Below are 18,004 nucleotides of genomic sequence, written 5' to 3'. Positions count from 1 at the left end.
CTCTGCCCCCCTTTGACTCCTGCCCCTCTGACCCCCCTTCCCCGCCCTTTCCCTCTGCCCCCCTTTGACTCCTGCCCCCTTCCCCCTCTGACCCCCCTTCCCCGCCCTTTCCCTCTGCCCCCCTTTGACTCCTGCCCCTCTGACCCCCCCTTCCCCGCCCTTTCCCTCTGCCCCCCTTTGACTCCTGCCCCCTTCCCCCTCTGACCCCCCTTCCCCGCCCTTTCCCTCTGCCCCCCTTTGACTCCTGCCCCTCTGACCCCCCTTCCCCGCCCTTTCCCTCTGCCCCCCTTTGACTCCTGCCCCCTTCCCCCTCTGACCCCCCTTCCCCGCCCTTTCCCTCTGCCCCCCTTTGACTCCTGCCCCTCTGACCCCCCCTTCCCTGCCCTTTCCCTCTGCCCCCCTTTGACTCCTGCCCCCCTCCTCCCCCTCTCCCTGTGCCCCGACTCTCCCCCTCTTCCCCTTCCCCCCCCCACCGCTCCTGCCTCCTGCCCCTGACGCCAGCACGTTGCGTGAGGCGCGCACGTGCGTCAGGGGACGCGCACGCACACACCGCTCCCCCCCGCCCCCAGCACGCCCCACTCACGTCAAGCCGTCTCCGTCGCGTGACGCGGGAGGAGGGAGGGGGGGGGGCCCGGCGCGCGCGCACACACGCTTGCACGCAGCGCCGTGACGCAGCCGCGCAGGGCGGCCCGCGTAGCGTAGGGACGCGACGGTCCCAGACATAGGAGGGTGGCTCGCGCGCGCGCGCGGGGGGCCGCCGCGCTTTCCCACCCCCCCGCCCCCTTCCGCCGCGGGGTTGATTCGTTCCCGTCCGGCGGCGGCGGCGGCGGCGGCGCAGGCGCGCTGGGCCGGGCCGGGCCGGGCCGGGCCGTACCATGGCGGCGGCCGGCGCGGGGGGGGCGGGCGAGACCAAGGTGATCTACCACCTGGACGAGGAGGAGACCCCCTACCTGGTGAAGATCCCGGTGCCCGCCGAGCGCATCACGCTGGGCCACGTCAAGGCGGCGCTGAGCCGGCCCGGCGCCAAGTACTTCTTCAAGAGCATGGACCAGGACTTCGGGTACCGGGGACCCAGGCGTCCGGGGGACCCGCCCCCTCCCTCCTCGCTCTCCCCCCCGCCCGGGGGCCCCGCGCCCCATCCCCCTGCCGGGGGGACCCAGGCGTCCGGGGGACCCCGCCCCCTCCCTCCTCTTCCCCGTCCGGGGGGGACCCAGGCGTCCGGGGGACCCCGCGCCCCATCCCCCTTCCGGGGGGACCCAGGCGTCCGGGGGACCCCACGCCCCATCCCTCTTCCGGGGGGACCCAGGCGTCCGGGGGAGCCCGCCCCCCATCCCTCTTCCGGGGGGACCCAGTCGTCCGGGGGAGCCCGCCCCCCATCCCTCTTCCGGGGGGACCCAGGCGTCCGGGGGACCCCACGCTCCATCCCTCTTCCTGGGGGACCCAGGCGTCTGGGAGACCCCATCTCCTCCTTCCTCTTCCCCCCCCCCGAGGCGGGACCCAGGCGTCCAGGGGACCCCGCCTCCTCTTCCCCTCCCAGGGGGACCCAGGCGTCCGGTGGAGCCCGCCCCCCATCCCTCTTCCGGGGGGACCCAGGCATCCGGGGGACCCCACGCTCCATCCCTCTTCCTGGGGGACCCAGGCGTCTGGGAGACCCCATCTCCTCCTTCCTCTTCCCCCCCCCCGAGGCGGGACCCAGGCGTCCAGGGGACCCCGCCTCCTCTTCCCCTCCCAGGGGGACCCAGGCGTCCGGGGGAGCCCACCCCCCATCCCTCTTCCGGGGGGACCCAGGCATCCGGGGGACCCCACGCTCCATCCCTCTTCCTGGGGGACCCAGGCGTCTGGGAGACCCCATCTCCTCCTTCCTCTTCCCCCCCCCCCGAGGCGGGACCCAGGCGTCCAGGGGACCCCGCCTCCTCCCTCCTCTTCCCCTCCCGGGGGGACCCAGGCGTCCGGGGGAGCCCGCCCCCCATCCCTCTTCCGGGGGGACCCAGGCGTCCGGGGGAGCCCGCCCCCCATCCGCTTTCCGGGATGGACCCAGGCGTCCGGGAGACCCCACCTCCTTCCTCCTCTTCCTCCCCCCCCAGGGAACCTAGGCGTCTGGGGGACACTTTCCTCCGTCCCCCTTCTGCAGGGGGACCCACTTGTCTGGGAGACCCTGGGGCCCTCCATCATCCCCTTTTGGGGGGGGGCAGGTATCCGGGAGACCCTGTGCCCCACCCCCCTCTTCAGGAGGACCCAGGAGTCCAGGGGACCCGGGCCCTTCCATCATCTCACCTCTTAGGGGGACCCAGGCCTCCAGGAGACCTCTCCCCCCACCCCTGCGCCGGGGAGACCCCGGCATCCGGCAGATCCCCCTTTCCCTGGCCCCCACAGGTGTCCTTAGCATGGGGAAGGACCCTGTCCAGCTCCCCACCCCACCCTGTTCATAACACCGGGCGGCCAGGGCTGGCAACAGACCGGCTGGGGGCCAAATCCGGACCGCCCAGCGCTCTGGGACTGACCCTGACATCTTTTTGGTCTACTTATTACGATCCCTACTGTGATGCTGACGACGATATTTTAATTTTCTCTGGGGCCTTGACTACACCTTGACCAAGAAATGCAGACCCGGACCAAAAATAATTGACTCCCCCCTGCCGCGTGGGTACGGGGGCAGATAGACCATCCGGGTGGCGGAGCTGGGAGCGAGAAGGCGATATCCGGATAGTGGCGTAGATCCATAATACTTCAGAGCTGGGAGCGTATCAATAACACTAAGGATCCCTGGCCAGAACTGGCCACCCATCAATAGGAAGGGATAAATAACCCAGCGTAGAGGAATTTGCAATTCAAAATTGTGTCATTAATCTATCGGTAGGGGTCATAACGAAGCGGCAGGGGGTTTTAAATATCCAGGCTCAGCGCTGATTTATAAACAGGGCCCTACCCGATCCACGAACAGCGCGTCACGGGTGGTGAAATCTGGTCTCCCCCCTGTGAAATCTGGTCTCTTGTGGGCTTTTACCCTGTGCTACACAGATTTCACCGGGGAGACCAGCGTTTCTCAAATTGGGAGGCCTGACCCAAAAGGGAGTTGCAGCGGAGGGGATTTTAGGGCGGGGGAGTTCTGGTTTTGCTACCTTTACTTCTGCGCCGCCCTTGGAGCTGGGCGGCCGGACAGCAGCGGCTGCTGACGGAGGGCCCAGCAGTGCAGACGTAAGGGTGGCAATCCCCTACCATGCCATAGAATCATAGAATATCAGGGTTGGAAGGGACCCCAGAAGGTCATCTAGTCCAACCCCCTGCTCGAAGCAGGACCAATTCCCAGTTAAATCATCCCAGCCAGGGCTTTGTCAAGCCTGACCTTAAAAACCTCTAAGGAAGGAGATTCCACCACCTCCCTAGGTAACGCATTCCAGTGTTTCACCACCCTCTTAGTGAAAAAGTTTTTCCTAATATCCAATCTAAACCTCCCCCACTGCAACTTGAGACCATTACTCCTCGTTCTGTCATCTGCTACCATTGAGAACAGTCTAGAGCCATCCTCTCTGGAACCCCCTTTCAGGTAGTTGAAAGCAGCTATCAAATCCCCCCTCATTCTTCTCTTCTGCAGGCTAAACAATCCCAGCTCCCTCAGCCTCTCCTCATAACTCATGTGTTCCAGTCCCCTAATCATTTTTGTTGCCCTTCGCTGGACTCTCTCCAATTTATCCACATCCTTCTTGTAGTGTGGGGCCCAAAACTGGACACAGTACTCCAGATGAGGCCTCACCAATGTCGAATAGAGGGGAACGATCACGTCCCTCGATCTGCTCGCTATGCCCCTACTTATACGTCCCAAAATGCCATTGGCCTTCTTGGCAACAAGGGCACAGTGTTGACTCATATCCAGCTTCTCGTCCACTGTCACCCCTAGGTCCTTTTCCGCAGAACTGCTGCCGAGCCATTCGGTCCCTAGTCTGTAGCTGTGCATTGGGTTCTTCCATCCTAAGTGCAGGACCCTGCACTTATCCTTATTGAACCTCATCAGATTTCTTTTGGCCCAATCCTTCAATTTGTCTAGGTCCTTCTGTATCCTATCCCTCCCCTCCAGCGTATCTACCACTCCTCCCAGTTTCGTATCCCAGTTTAGCCATCCTTCTGCCCTGCCTTCAGAGCTGGGCTCTTGGCCAGCAGCCGCCGCTCTCCGGTTGCCCAGCTCTGAAGGCAATGCCTCCGCCAGCAGCCGTAACCTTGCAACCCCTCCCCCACAGCTCCTTTTTGGGTCAGGACCCCTGCAATTCCAACACTGTGACACTTCAGATTCAACAAGCTGAAATAATGAAATTAACGATTTTTAAAATCCTATGACCGTGACGTTGACCAAAATGGACCGCGAATTTGCTAGGGCCCTCTTTAGAAACGAATAGTAAAATGCCTTTCTTGAGTGACAAATAATGTAGCTGTGGGGCTGACTCCCATACCGCTTTGGGGTTATAAACGACGGAATGCATAAATCGGTCATAAATGACAAATAAATGCAATATGGCTTACGGTTTAAGCACATATCGGCCTGGAGATACATATGATATGATGGCGAGCTATCTACTTCCAAAAATACGGTATAAATAGGTTTTTCAAAATTAGACTTCTTAAAATAATTTTGGTGGATAATATCTATGTTTGAAAGAGGGTTTTTTTCCCCCTGATTTGTATAGATTTTAAATTTTCACAGTACGTGCAAAATTAGGGGGTTGAAGTGTTTTTAATGCTTGTCAATATGGAGTGTGTCAACGGCGTGAAATTATGCGGGTGGGAATATTTTTTTCAATTGTGATCAATTTTAAATTTTCACCGTTGTGCAAAAGATCATAGCGTTTTTCAGGTTTATCAATCTAAATTCTCGCAGTGGCGTGAAATTATGGGATTGAAGCATTTTCCCCCCATTTTTTATCAGTTATACATTTGCACAATTGTGGGTTTTAAGTCTGTTTTTTATTACCTGTATGGATTTAAACTTTCACGGTTGTGGGAAATTATCGGGCGGGTCAGACGCTGATTATTTAATGACCGCGAGTGTTAAGATTCAAGGAGTTAAAGCTTTATAACCGTGAAAACACAAATGGTCAACATCACGTGTCAAAATAGCCTTAAATGAAACTCGAATGAGTTCTCAAGAATCATTTTTCTTACGTTTCCTACCTGTAAACTTTGATTATTATCCGTGGTGAAATCGATGTTTACCGACATTTACCCATAAAACTCTAATCTTTCCAAGCCTGGATATAAATATTGGGTTAATAATTATTAATTGTAACCCGACATGGATTTTGTTATAAATAATACCACATATATATAGGATTATTAATCGTCAGGCATAGATTTTAGCGTATAAATAACACAATAGAGATGTGAAGTGATTCATAAATAGCATTCTCTATACATTTGGAGTTATGAGTAACTAATAACGTTCAAAATACAGACATTTGATTATAAAGGACAATAGTCAAAATAGACAAAGAATTGAAACCATTGTGAAAATATTTCTGGTCCGTAGAAGTTGCTAAATTCTTTTTAACGGAATAAATAAATAAAAACCGAGATTGTCAATCTCTTTTTCGTTCAGTTCATTGAGAAATTCTAAATTCGCTTTCCTCCTGTGTAAAACACTGACCCCAGCCTCTGGCAGTCTGCATCTGAGCTACTCATATAGGTTGATTAAAATATCCAGACCCATCCGAGCATGGGAAATCTTTGGTCAAGGGAAGCAGGCATTTTCCACAGCCCTCAAAATTGTTAACGATCCTCTGGAACATCTTTGTAGGGATTTGAAGTCCGACGTCCTGGCTGAATTTCCAGCCAGGCTTATTCCATTCGGCCTCCCTAAAATCCCCCTCCTCGTACCCCAGTGTAATTATTTCTCTGCTTCAAGTGCCACACGCCTCGACTGAGATCCCACCACGCTAGGTGCTGTATAAACAGAACAGTCCCGGCCTTAAATTGTTGTGTGGTGTCACTGTGTGGCTGTTAGTCGGCTTCTGTGTCCCACCCCAGAGGTGGCTGCATCTCCGCACCGGGCGAGGGATCCCCGTATAAACAGCCACCCCTTTCCCAGAGGCGGCTGCATTGCGTGAGGGATCCCTGTATAAACAGCCATCCCTTCCCCAGAGGTGGCTGCATCTCAGCGCCGGGTGAGGGATGCCTGGTCACATGACCGCTCTAACCTGTTTCCATTTCTCTCCGCTGTAGGGTTGTCAAGGAGGAGATTTCAGACGACAATGCGAAGCTGCCCTGTTTCAACGGGAGAGTCGTCTCCTGGGTATGGCCGTGTGGGTCGTTCTCATTACTACAGGAAGTTGCATTGGGGCATAGAAATCCCTGCGACTGGTCGGACCCAGAGGCCCATCTAGCCTGGTCTCCTGCCCCTTCCCCACCATCCCGGATCAGGCCTGTGGGCCCATCTAGCCTGGTATCTTGCCCCTTCCGCACTGTCCCAGGTCAGGCCAATGGGCCCATCTAGCCCGGTATCCCGCCTGCTGCCCTGGATCAGACCAGTGGGCTGCCCAAGCCTACTATGGTCCCTCCCCCTGCCCAGATCAGACAGCGGGGGAGCGGGGGGGTTTCTGGTTCAGGGGCCGTGGGATGGTTCAGTCCAAGGCAGCTCACGCACCCTTTGTCCCCCCCCATCCCCTCCCCAAGCTGGTGTCTTCGGAGACCCCCCAGCCCGAGCCGGTGCCGACTCCCGCAGAGACCCGACCGGAGCCCTCGCCCCCGCCGCCCCCCCTGCCCCCGCTGCCCGTGGAGAGGACCAGCGGCATCGGGGACTCCCGGCCCCCCTCCTTCCAGTGAGTACGGGATGGGGGGGAGAAGGGTCTACCTCTCCGAACTGGGGGGTGTAATCTTCTGCATTGGGGGGTGTGGAAGAGTCCAATTGCCAGTATTGGGGGGAGCCACTCATCAGGTGGGAGAGTCCACCTGGAGTACTGGGGAGGGGTTTTAAATCCTCTGCATTGGGGATGGAAGAGTCCACCTGCCAGTATTGGGAGGAACCACTGATCATGGAAAGGGCAGGGTGGAAGAGTCCACTTGCCAGTATTGGGGTGGGGGGGGTTAAATCTTGTGCACTGGGTGGTGGAAGAGCACACGTGCAGTACAGAGGGAGTGGAAGAGTTCACCTGCCACTATTAGAGGATTTACACACACACACACACACCCAGTGTTGAGGGGTGGAACAGTCCACCTGCCCTTACTAGGGATGGAGGGAGAAAATCCTCTGTATTGGGGTGGGTGGAAGAGTCCACCTCCCAAAAAACAGGGGAGGGATGGAAGGGTCCACCGGCCGGTATGGGTTGGGGGGTGGGTGGAACATAATCCTGTGTAATCCCCAGACCTGATTGCAATAGGTCAGATTGGAAGAGTCCACTGACTAAGCAGGGGAGGTTTAAGGGACCGTGCGCAAGTGGGGGAGAGCAGTGGAGACTTTGGAAGAGTCCACAGGTGACAGGTGGGGGGAGGTGGAAGGGGCCATCTTCCTCAGGTGGAGGGGCAGCAGCGGTGGACCCCAACAGTAACCAACCGTGGGTCTTTGCAGCCCTAACATCTCGGGCAGCCGGGAGAACCTGGAGCACGAGACGGAGACGGAGTCGGTCGTGTCGCTGCGGAGGGAGAGGCCACGGCGCCGGGAGAGCACGGAGCATGGTGGTGAGGGGCCCCCGAACCAGCCAGGACTCCTGGGTTCTCTCCCCAGCTCTGGGAGGGGAGTGGGGGCTGGTGGGTTAGAGCAGGGGGGGCTGGGAGCCTGGACTCCTGGGTTCTTTCCCCGGCTCTGGGAGGGGAGTGGGGGCTGGTGGGTTAGAGCAGGGGGGGCTGGGAGCCAGGACTCCTGGGTTCTCTCCCCGGCTCTGGGAAGGGAGTGCGACCGTCGCCTCAGCCTCCTGACCCTGGCCCTATTCCCCCCACCACAGGCGGGCACCGGCCGAATGGGCAGTCGCGGCTGGAACGACACCTGGCCGGCTATGAGAGCTCGTCCACCCTGCTGACCAGTGAGATCGAGACCACCAGCCTATGCGACTCAGATGACGACGACACCATGAGCAGGTGGGACGGGGGGCAGGGAGGGTGGGGAGGGCATGAAGGAGAAACCCATGGGGACCCTGGTGGTGGTGGCATTAAATTCAGGGGCAAATCCAGGGTGGAATCCAGGAGCAAACCCCATGGGAGTCCCCCTGGTTGAGGGGGAACCAGAGTAAACTCGGAGGGTCCCCCTGGTGGAGGGAGGGGAGTTGGGGGTCTCCCTGGTGGAGGGAAGATATAGGGGTAAGGTAATCCTGCAGGGTTGTGCTGGTGTGGGGGTTCCCCATGGTGGTGGGATCTGGGGGCAGGGCAACCCAGCGGGATGCTGCTGGTGTGGGGCAGGGAGTTGGGGGTTCCCTGTGGTGGTGGGATCTGGGGACAGGATAACGAAGTGGGATGTGCTGTTGTGGGGCAGGGAAATGGAGGGTCCCCGTGGTGGCAGAGAATCCAGGGGCCGGGTAACCTGGTGGGGGAAAGAGAGTCGGGGACAGAAGTTCCATGGGGACCCCTGGGGTGAGATTGGCCCCAGGGGTGGGACAAACCCCAGGATGGGTTCCCCAGGATGTTGGGAGGGAGGGGTGGAGGATATGCCCCCTGGGGGAGGGGTCGGGGCAGCCTGCCTCCTGCAGCCCCATCCATAACCTCCGTTTTCGCCCCCTCCACCCCCAGGTTCAGCAGCTCCACAGAACAGAGCAGCGCCTCCCGCCTCCTCAAGCGCCACCGGAGGCGGCGGAAGCAGCGCCCCCCGCGCCTGGAGCGGGTAAGAGCCTGGCCCCGTGTCAGGGAGGGAGGGAGCAAGCAGGGTGCGGGGGGGGCTGTATTGCCTCTGCCCCACTGACTCCACCCCCCAACCCCCATTTCGTTTCAGACGTCTTCCTTCAGCAGCGTCACCGACTCTACCATGTCACTCAACATCATCACGGTCACCCTCAACATGGGTAAGTGGGGAGGGGGGCTGTGGGGGTGGGGGCCAGGTGGGAGGAGGGGATTTGGAGGAAGCTCTGGTTGTGTGTGGGGGAAATGGAAGGTACCAACGGGGTGGGGGGGGAGAATGGAAGAGTCCAAGTGCGTGGGGAGTGGGGAAGAGAATGGAAGATTTCAAGTAGGGAGCTCTGTGTGTATGTGTGTGTGTGTGGGGGGGGGGGGTGAGAATAGAAGATTCCAAGTTGGGGGGTGGGGGGTAGCATGGAAGATGGACAGGATGGGAGGGAGACAATGGAAGATTCCAAGAGTGTGGGGTCAATGGGGGGATAGAGTGGAAGATTCCAAGCGGGTGGGGAAAGAAGGGAAGAAGATTCCAAGTTGGGGAGAGAATGGAAGATTCCAAGTGGGTCGGGAAAGAAGAGAAGAGAGAATGGAAAATGCCAACTGGCGGGGGGCGGGGGGGGGGCGGGGAAATGAGAAGGGAGAGAATGGAAGATTCCATGAGTGTGGGGTCAATGGGGGGAAAGAGTGGAAGATTCCAAGTGGGTGGGGAAAGAAGGGAAGAGACTGGAAGATTCCAAGTGGGGAGGGGGAGAGAATGGAAGATTCCAAGTGAGGGGTAATGATGGGGGGGAAGGGAAGGTTCCAAGAGGAGGCGGAGCCTCCTTCGCTGACCCCGCCCTCCCCCTCCTCTCTCCCGGGCAGAGAAGTACAACTTCCTGGGCATCTCCATCGTGGGGCAGAGCAACGAGCGGGGGGACGGAGGCATCTACATCGGCTCCATCATGAAGGGGGGGGCCGTGGCAGCTGACGGGCGCATTGAGCCAGGGGACATGCTGCTGCAGGTACGACACCCCCCCGGACCCCCCTGTAGCTGGGGGCACCAGTCACTGAGAGATTGGGGGTTCCTCCAGTTGGGCCAGGCGCTGCACGGGGCACCTGTCACACCATGTGCTGCACAGACCGCCTGTCCCCACCTCTAAGATTGGGGTCTGGCTCCCAGCCCCCTGCTCTAACCCACCAGCCCCCACTTCCCTCCCAGAGCTGGGGAGAGAACCCAGGAGTCCTGGCTTCCAGCCCCACCTGCTCTAACCACTAGACCCCACTCCTCTCCCAGAACCGTGGAATGAACCCAGGCGTCCGCTGCTCACCCTGCCTTGGAAGGCGGCGTCTCAGTTTGTGTTGCACTTTCCCCCACAGGTGAACGACATTAACTTTGAGAACATGAGCAACGACGATGCCGTCAGAGTCCTGAGGGAGATCGTCCACAAGCCGGGGTGAGTGGGGGACACCTGCTCTCTTGGGGGGTGGGGCGAGGTTGGAGGGGTGCCCCAGGACCCCGGAATGAGACACGGGCCATGGCTAAAGTTGATTGCAAGGTCACTTGTGGTGGATGAGCCTTACCTAGGATCCCCTCGCTGGTAATTTTACTCCTGGGGGCATTCTGCGCCAAAAAATTTGCAAATTCTGCGCCAAAAATTTGCAAATTCTGCGCACAATATTTTAAAATTCTGCAAATTTTATTTGTCAAAGTAACACTGCATAATCATGCCAGTTTCAATGATTTTGGTTATTTATTTCCAAATATCTGTTGTCGATATAGACACACGCACAAATTCCCCCAGGAGAAGAGACTTAAAGTAACCCCCCTGTTTCTCTGCCCCCTCCCCTCATCCCAGAACTCAGACAGGGGGCCAGATACCCACAAATCTGTCCCCCCCCAACACAGCCCAGCCATGGTGCCCCCTCCCAATACACCCAAAACCTGTCCTCGCAAGAGCCCAGTCGTGGTGCCCCCGCACCCAGCCAATATACCCAAAGCCCTCCCCAGCCCAGGTACCCCCACCCTCCCTCCCTGGAGCCCAGCCGCAGGGCCCCCCCTTTACCCAGATCCCCACGCCCACCCCAGGGATCCAGAGGGAGAAACAGCTCATTTCTGTGGAGGAAAGGAAATTTGGCGCACACAACGTTAATTTCCGCAAAAATTCTGCATTGCGCAATGGCGCACAATTCCCCCAGGAGCTGTCATTAGCCCTGGAAACTGGGACGGTGGAAGATCTAAGTCTGGTCCTAGGGCGGCACTAGGGGGCACCGTGCTGCCGGGGGTGGGGTTGGGGCCGGGGCCCTCTCCCCACTGTCAGGACCAATTCCTTCATGTCCTTCCCCAAAATCGCTGTCAAGCTGTTAAACAGCCGCCCCGCCCCAGAGGTGGCTGCATCTCAGCGCCGGGTGAGGGGTCCCTGGGTAACCAGCTGCCCCGCCCCAGAGGTGGCCACATCTCAATGGCAGGAGGGAGTTGGGGTTCACCTCCACCCCCTTTTTCTTATAGCCCGATCGTGCTGACAGTGGCCAAATGCTGGGACCCTTCCCCCCAGGGGTACTTCACGCTGCCCAGGAGTAAGTACTGACGCCCCAAAACCATTGCTACCAGGTGCCGGCTCTTTACGCCAGCATCTCCCCCTTGGCTCAGAGTTTGTGGGTGATTGGGTTGCCCTCTCTGAAGTATGGAGGTGTCTTATATCTCTCAGTCATGAGCTGTGGGGTCCCCAGCTCCGTGGGGTGGCGATTTTGGGGCGATATGTCATTTGGGGTGCGACTGTCTGTCACCCTCCCAAGTCTGGAATTTGGGGGTGCTTCGTGGTGCAGGGTTTGAAAGGGGGGTGCTGAGGAGAGAAAATCATTGACGTGTGGGGTGCTTCTCTGCCTGGTTGGTGGGGTTGTGTCTGGGGGAGGGAGTTGTAGCCAGCAGGGGGGGCTCCCCAGGGGCACCCTGTTTCTGAGAGTCAGACGTCACATGGGGGGGGTATATTGGGTGAGGCTGGGATTGGGGGATGAGATGGGGGGGCTGTGAGTGCGGGGGGGGGCTGCTTTTCGAGAGCCGACTCAGCGTTTCCTCCCGCCCCTTCCCTCCCCCTCCTCCCCCCCCAGATGAGCCCATCCAACCCATCGACCCGGCTGCCTGGGTCTCCCACTCGGCCGCCCTGACCGGCGCCTTCGCCGCCTACCCCGGGACCACCTCCATGAGCACCATCACCTCCGGGAGCTCCGTCGCCGAGACCGAGCGTGAGTAACGGCACCCCCTGGAGGGGACGGGCCCCGGGCCCCACTCCCTGCCCCCCACCCCCGAGCCAGCCAGTCCCCGCCCCATGGCGGTCCCACGGCTCCTTTCTCCGCAGGCTTCGACGACTTCAATCTGTCGGTCCACACGGACATGGCGTCCGTCACCAAGGCCATGGCGTCCCCGGAGTCGGGGCTGGAGGTCCGCGACCGCATGTGGCTGAAAATCACCATTCCCAACGCCTTCCTGGGTAGGTCTCGGGGGGGCCCCGGGCGCCTTGGCCACCGGGGGGCGCCGCTCGGCCCGGCGGAGGGGACAGCGTCGAGAGCATCCCCTGCTGAGCCCCCTGCCCCACAGTGCCCCCTAGCGCCGCCCTGGGGTCAGTCCTGCCTGCCACGGGAGAGCACCCCCTGCCGAGCCCCCTCCCTGTCCCACAGGGCCGCCCTGGGGCCAGCCCCGCCTATGAGGGGAGAGTGCCCCCTGCCAAGCCCCCTGCCCCGCTCCCAGCCCCACAGCGCTGCCCTGGGACCGGGCCAGCCCCGCCTGCTGGGGGAGAGCATCCCCTGCTGAGCCCCCTGCCCCACAGCGCCCCCTAGTGCCGCCCTGGGGCCAGCGCCACCTGCTGAGCCCCGCACCCCACTCCCTGCCCCACAGCAGGGCCCTGGGGGAGAGCGCCCTGTGCCGAGCTCCCTGCCCTACAGCACCCCCTAGCTCCGCCCTGGGCCAGTCCTGCCTGCCCACGAGAAAGTGCCCCCTGCCGAGCCCCCCGCCCCTGCACCCCGCCCCACAGCGCCGCCCTGGGGCCAGCCCCGCCTGCCATGGGAGAGCGCCCCCTGCCGAGCCCCCCTCCCTGCTCCCTGCCCCACAGCGCCCCCTAGCGCCGCCCTGGGCCAGTCCTGCCTGCCATGGGAGAGCGCCCCCTGTCGAGCCCCTTCCCTGCCCCACAGGGCCACCCTGGGGCCAGCCCGGCCTGCAAAGGGAGAGCGCACCCTGCCGAGTCCCCCGCCCCGAGCCCCACAGCGCCGCCCTGGGGCCAGCCCCGCCTGCCACAGGAGAGCGCCCCCTGCCCCGCTCCCTGCCCCACAGCGCCCCCTAGTGCCGCCCTGGGGCTAGCCCCGCCTGCCGGGGAAGAGCGCCCCCTGCTGAGCCCCCCGCTCCCTCCCCCCCAGGCTCGGACGTGGTGGACTGGCTGTATCACCACGTCGAGGGCTTCCAGGACCGGCGGGAGGCGCGGAAATACGCCAGCAACCTGCTGAAAGCCGGCTTCATCCGGCACACGGTGAACAAGATCACGTTCTCCGAGCAATGCTACTATGTCTTTGGGGACCTGCGCGGCTGCGAGAACTGTGAGCGCCCCCCCCCCGCCCCCCCGGGCCCCCCACCCCCGGGGCACTGAGCCGGAGCTCCAGGCTGCGGGGGGCTCTGCTGGGGAACAGGGGCCAGGCCCGATCGGCGGCCCGGGCGGGATGCCCGTTGCAAGAGCTGGCGCCAGGCTGGGGTGTCTCAAACGAGGGGATCCCCACCCCACCCCTCCCGTCTTTCCCGACCGGGGATCGGTCGATCCCTGCACCCCTCTGGGCCGACTCACCCCCACCCTGATCATCTCCCCCGCAGCCCGTGGGCTCGGGGCTGGGGAGGGAAGCGGGAGAGCCAGGACTCCTGGGTTCTTCTGTAAGCTCCTTGCCCAACAGGCCAGTCAGACCACGAGCCTGGGGCCGGATTTGAACCGGCGCCCCCTAGAGGGGACAGGCCCCGTGCCCCATTCCCCGCCCCCCCTGAGTTAGTCAGTCCCCGCCCTGGGGCGGGTGGGAGCCAGCGCCCCCTAGAGGGGACAGGCCCCGTGCCCCATTCCCCGCCCCCCGAGTCAGCCAGTGGGTGCCGTGGGGCCGGGTGGGAGCCGGCACCCCCTAGAGTGGACAGGCCCCGTGCCCCATTCCCCGCCCTCCTGAGTCAGCCAGTGGGTGCCCTGGGGCCGGGTGGGAACCGGCACCCCCTAGAGTGGACAGGCCCCGTGCCCCATTCCCTGCCCCCCTGAGTCAGCCAGTGGGTGCCCTGGGGCCGGGTGGGAACCGGCACCCCCTAGAGTGGACAGGCCCCGTGCCCCATTCCCTGCCCCCCTGAGTCAGCCAGTGGGTGCCCTGGGGCCGGGTGGGAGCTGGCACCCCCTAGAGTGGACAGGCCCCGTGCCCCATTCCCTGCCCCCCTGAGTCAGCCAGTGGGTGCCCTGGGGCCGGGTGGGAGCTGGCACCCCCTAGAGGGGACGGGCCCTGTGCCCCATTCCCCACCCCCCCTGAGCCAGTCAGTTCCCGCCCTGGGGTGGGTGGGAGCCAGCGCCCCCTAGAGGTGACGGGCCCTGTGCCCCATTCCCCACCCCCCTGAGCCAGCCAGGCCCCGCCCTGGGGCGGGTGGGAGCCGGCGCCCCCTAGCGGGGGCCAAACACAGCTGACCTGTACGCCTGACCCTCCCCTTCTCCCTTCCAGACATGGCCAACCTCTCCCTCAACGACAACGATGGCTCGAGCGGGGCCTCGGACCAGGACACGCTGGCCCCGCTCCCGCTGCCCGGGGCCACGCCCTGGCCCCTGATGCCCACCTTCTCCTACCAGTACCCGGCCCCGCACCCCTACAGCCCCCAGCCCCCGCCCTACCACGAGCTCTCCTCCTACAGCTACGGCATGGGCAGCGCCGGGAGCCAGCACAGCGAGGGTGAGCGACGCGGGGGCCGCCTGGTTCCATCCCCCGGGAGGGGAGGGGAGTGGCGTCTAGTGGTTAGAGCAGGAGGGATGGGCGGCAGGACTCCTGGGTTCTCTCCCCGGCTCTGGGAGGGGAGTGGGGGCTGGTGGTTAGAGCAGGAGGGATGGGCGGCAGGACTCCTGGGTTCTCTCCCCGGCTCTGGGAGGGGAGTGGGGTCTAGTGGTTAGAGCAGGAGAGGATGGGTGGCAGGACTCCTGGGTTCTCTCCCCGGCTCTGGGAGGGGAGTGGCGTCTAGTGGTTAGAGCAGGAGAGGATGGGTGGCAGGACTCCTGGGTTCTCTCCCCGGCTCTGGGAGGGGAGTGGGGTCTAGTGGTTAGAGCAGGAGAGGATGGGTGGCAGGACTCCTGGGTTCTCTCCCCGGCTCTGGGAGGGGAGTGGGGTCCAGTGGTTAGAGCAGGAGAGGATGGGTGGCAGGACTCCTGGGTTCTCTCCCCGGCTCTGGGAGGGGAGTGGGGTCTGGTGGTGAGAGCGGGGGGGGCTGGGAGCCAGGACTCCTGGGTTCGCTGTGTAATGGGGTGGTCCCTGTGGATCTGAAGGTCACTGACCACCCCCCGGTCTCGTTGCAGGGAGCCGGAGCAGCGGCTCCAACCGGAGCGACGGGGGCGGTGGGGGCCGGGGGAAGGCCAAGGACGAGAAGGCGGCCCCCGACTCCAAGTCGGGCAGCGGCAGCGAATCGGAGTACTCGACCCGCAGCAGCCTGCGGCGGGCGGAGCCGGGGGGCGGAGCCGGCGGGGGAGGCCCCGCCCCGGCAGTGGGCGGGGCCGAGGCGGGCGGGGCTCCTCAGCGCAGTCACCATAGCTTGGTGAGCAGCATGCGGTCCCACCACTCCCTCCACTCCTACGGGCCCCCCGGCATGCCCCTGCCCTACAACCCCATGATGGTGATGATGATGCCCCCCGGTCCCCCCAGCGCCGGCCCCGCCTCCGTGCAGCCCCCCGGCGCCCCCCCGGTCCGCGACCTGGCCTCGGTGCCCCCCGAGCTCACCGCCAGCCGCCAGTCCTTCCACATGGCCATGGGCAACCCCAGCGAGTTCTTCGTCGACGTCATGTGACCTGCTGGCCGCCCCCGGGGCCCGCCCCGCCACCTGTGTGTCATGTGACCCAGCCCGTCGGCACCTCAACCTCCATGTTGCCTTGATGCCCCGTGACCTCCGTCCAAGCCAAGGAGCCTTGAGAAGCCACCTGGCCGAACTCCTAGCCGCGTGGCTATCACTCGTTGCCTTGAGATCACGTGACCTGCCATCCACTCGGAGCCTTCGGATGCCATGTGACCAACCAGTGTCACGTGATCTCCATCCACACAGCCTTTTGGGGGGGTCACGTGAGGCAGCCTTGACCTCTAGCCACAGAGCCTTCCGGAGTCATGCGACCCACCCGCGTGGCCATTTGTGGTCATGTGACAGCCCGCGGCAACCATGTCCTCCTGTGACCTCCGGCCACGGAGCCTTCCGGGGTCGCGTGACTGACTTCGTGGCCACCTGGATGTCACGTGACCAAGACCGGTGCCCAATTCCCTGTGATCATGTGACACCCTGCCTCCCCCCCCCCCACACACCACGTCCCTGACATCAGACAGGCTCCATCAACCAAGTCTTCCGTGGTCACGTGACCACTTGTGGCCCTTCGTGACTCAGTCTTCCTGTCCTGTCGCTGCCTTGATGTCGCGTGACCGGCGCTTGGTCCGGTGACTTCGTTTCCCCGGGCCACCTGACGGCCGTTTCCTATCCCGTGCCCTGCCGCCAGCGGCCCCACGAGTGGCCAGTTCTGGTCAGGTGGTCGCCCTCCGGGGCCACGCGGCCTTTCTTAAAGTCACATGACCCGGCACCGGGTCACGGGACCCTCCGCTGGGGAGCAAAGCCCGGACTGGGGGCTCGAGCCGGGGCTTTCTCTCCAGTTTTTGGGCGGTACTGTCCCAAACCACCCCTCCCCCCGTTGGTACTGAAGCCCCCGCCCCCCCCCAACCCCCGGCGCCGCTCGGTACCGCCCCCCGGTGTGGATGAAGTGACCAGATCTTTTTTCCTCCCGAAAAGATCCTTTTTTATAACTTTTTTTTTATTATCGATTTTTAAAAAACAAAAAAAACCACCACGTTCTTTGAGACATTTTTATAAACGTTCTTTGTATTAAAAAAAGAAATGCACAGTTTTGGAAAGGTCCTACCCCATTTTATCCTCCCTGGCCCCCCAAACTCACATAATCAGGGTGTCTGATTGAGATGGGGGTCCAATTACCCTCGCCTCCCCCCTTCCCCCCCCCCCCCAGCAAGCTATGACCCCTCTCTGCCTGCAGGCACGGTCAACTACAAGCTTCCCTCCCCCTCTTGCATTTGGGGGGCACCCCCTCTCCCCCCTGGCCAATATTGACCTCTCTGGTCTGGACCCAGGAGGTCAATCTTGGGATGCTGGGGGGGGTGGAAAGCGGGGCGTTTCTGATGGGGAAGTCAAGACCACTTTAGGTTGGAGAGTTGGGGGGATATTCCCGATCCGCCCCTGTTGCTTGGGGGGCTCCGAGGTGGCTCGGATCACCCCCAAGGGGTGGCAGTTCTGTTTCCCTCAACACACAGCATATGTACCCCCCCATAAACGGTTCTGGGGCCCCCCTTTTCTCCAGCCCCTCACATAGGCTCTGTACCCCTACTAATGGGGTGGGGGATCCTCCATTTCTCCAGCCCCCTACGTACACTACCTACCCCCCTAAATGGGGCTGGGGGATCCCCATTTCTCTAGCTCCACACATAGGGTACATACCCCCCATAATTGGTGCTGGGGGTCCCCCATTTCTCTTAGCAGTGCCCCTCCACTGCTGAGGGGGTGGGGGGCATGGTAGCAGAATCTTATTTTGAATAATGTATTTATTTTTAGCTCTTTGTGTATTAAAAGAACAATAAAAATATAAAAATAAAGCAAAGGGATCAAAAAAAAATATCGGGGCGCATGGGCGGGGCTATCTGGGCTCCTGGGTTGGTTGGGGGTCCAGTTCTGGCCCTTCTTGGTCTAAGGTGCTTAGCTGCTGCCCCTCACCCTGGTATCTGAGCAAGGGGGTAAGAGCTGGGGGACTGGGAGCCAGGACTCCTGGGTTCTCTCCTCGGCTCTGGGAGGGGACTGGGGTCTGGGGGGTTAGAGCAGAGGGGGCTGGGAGCCAGGACTCCTGGGTTCTCCCTGGATCTGGGAGGGGAGTGGGGTCTAGGGATGTGTCCCCCCCAGCTGAGGCTCTGGCCCACTGACTCCAGTAGACCTATG

The 18,004-nt window shown here is 61.8% G+C and overlaps 1 protein-coding gene across 1 annotated transcript; it reads left to right on the top strand.

The window, feature by feature from the left end:
- The first annotated feature begins 695 nt into the window (after positions 1-695).
- On the top strand, positions 696-17,672 carry DVL2 (dishevelled segment polarity protein 2). The gene is made up of 15 exons (XM_048833769.2): positions 696-1,060; positions 6,208-6,277; positions 6,658-6,803; positions 7,550-7,659; positions 7,923-8,055; positions 8,701-8,791; positions 8,900-8,969; positions 9,661-9,800; positions 10,156-10,232; positions 11,285-11,352; positions 11,884-12,018; positions 12,132-12,263; positions 13,183-13,359; positions 14,494-14,718; positions 15,333-17,672. Exons 1-15 carry the CDS (start codon positions 876-878, stop codon positions 15,815-15,817), a joined length of 2,244 nt encoding a protein of 747 aa, XP_048689726.2. The 5' UTR covers positions 696-875; the 3' UTR covers positions 15,818-17,672.
- The last annotated feature ends 332 nt before the right edge of the window (positions 17,673-18,004 follow it).

This window comes from Caretta caretta, chromosome 28 (genome assembly GCF_965140235.1).
Source record: "Caretta caretta isolate rCarCar2 chromosome 28, rCarCar1.hap1, whole genome shotgun sequence".
NCBI lineage: Eukaryota > Metazoa > Chordata > Testudines > Cheloniidae > Caretta > Caretta caretta.
Note: the sequence above shows the minus strand (reverse complement) of the source record. Positions and strands in the feature narration are given on the sequence as shown.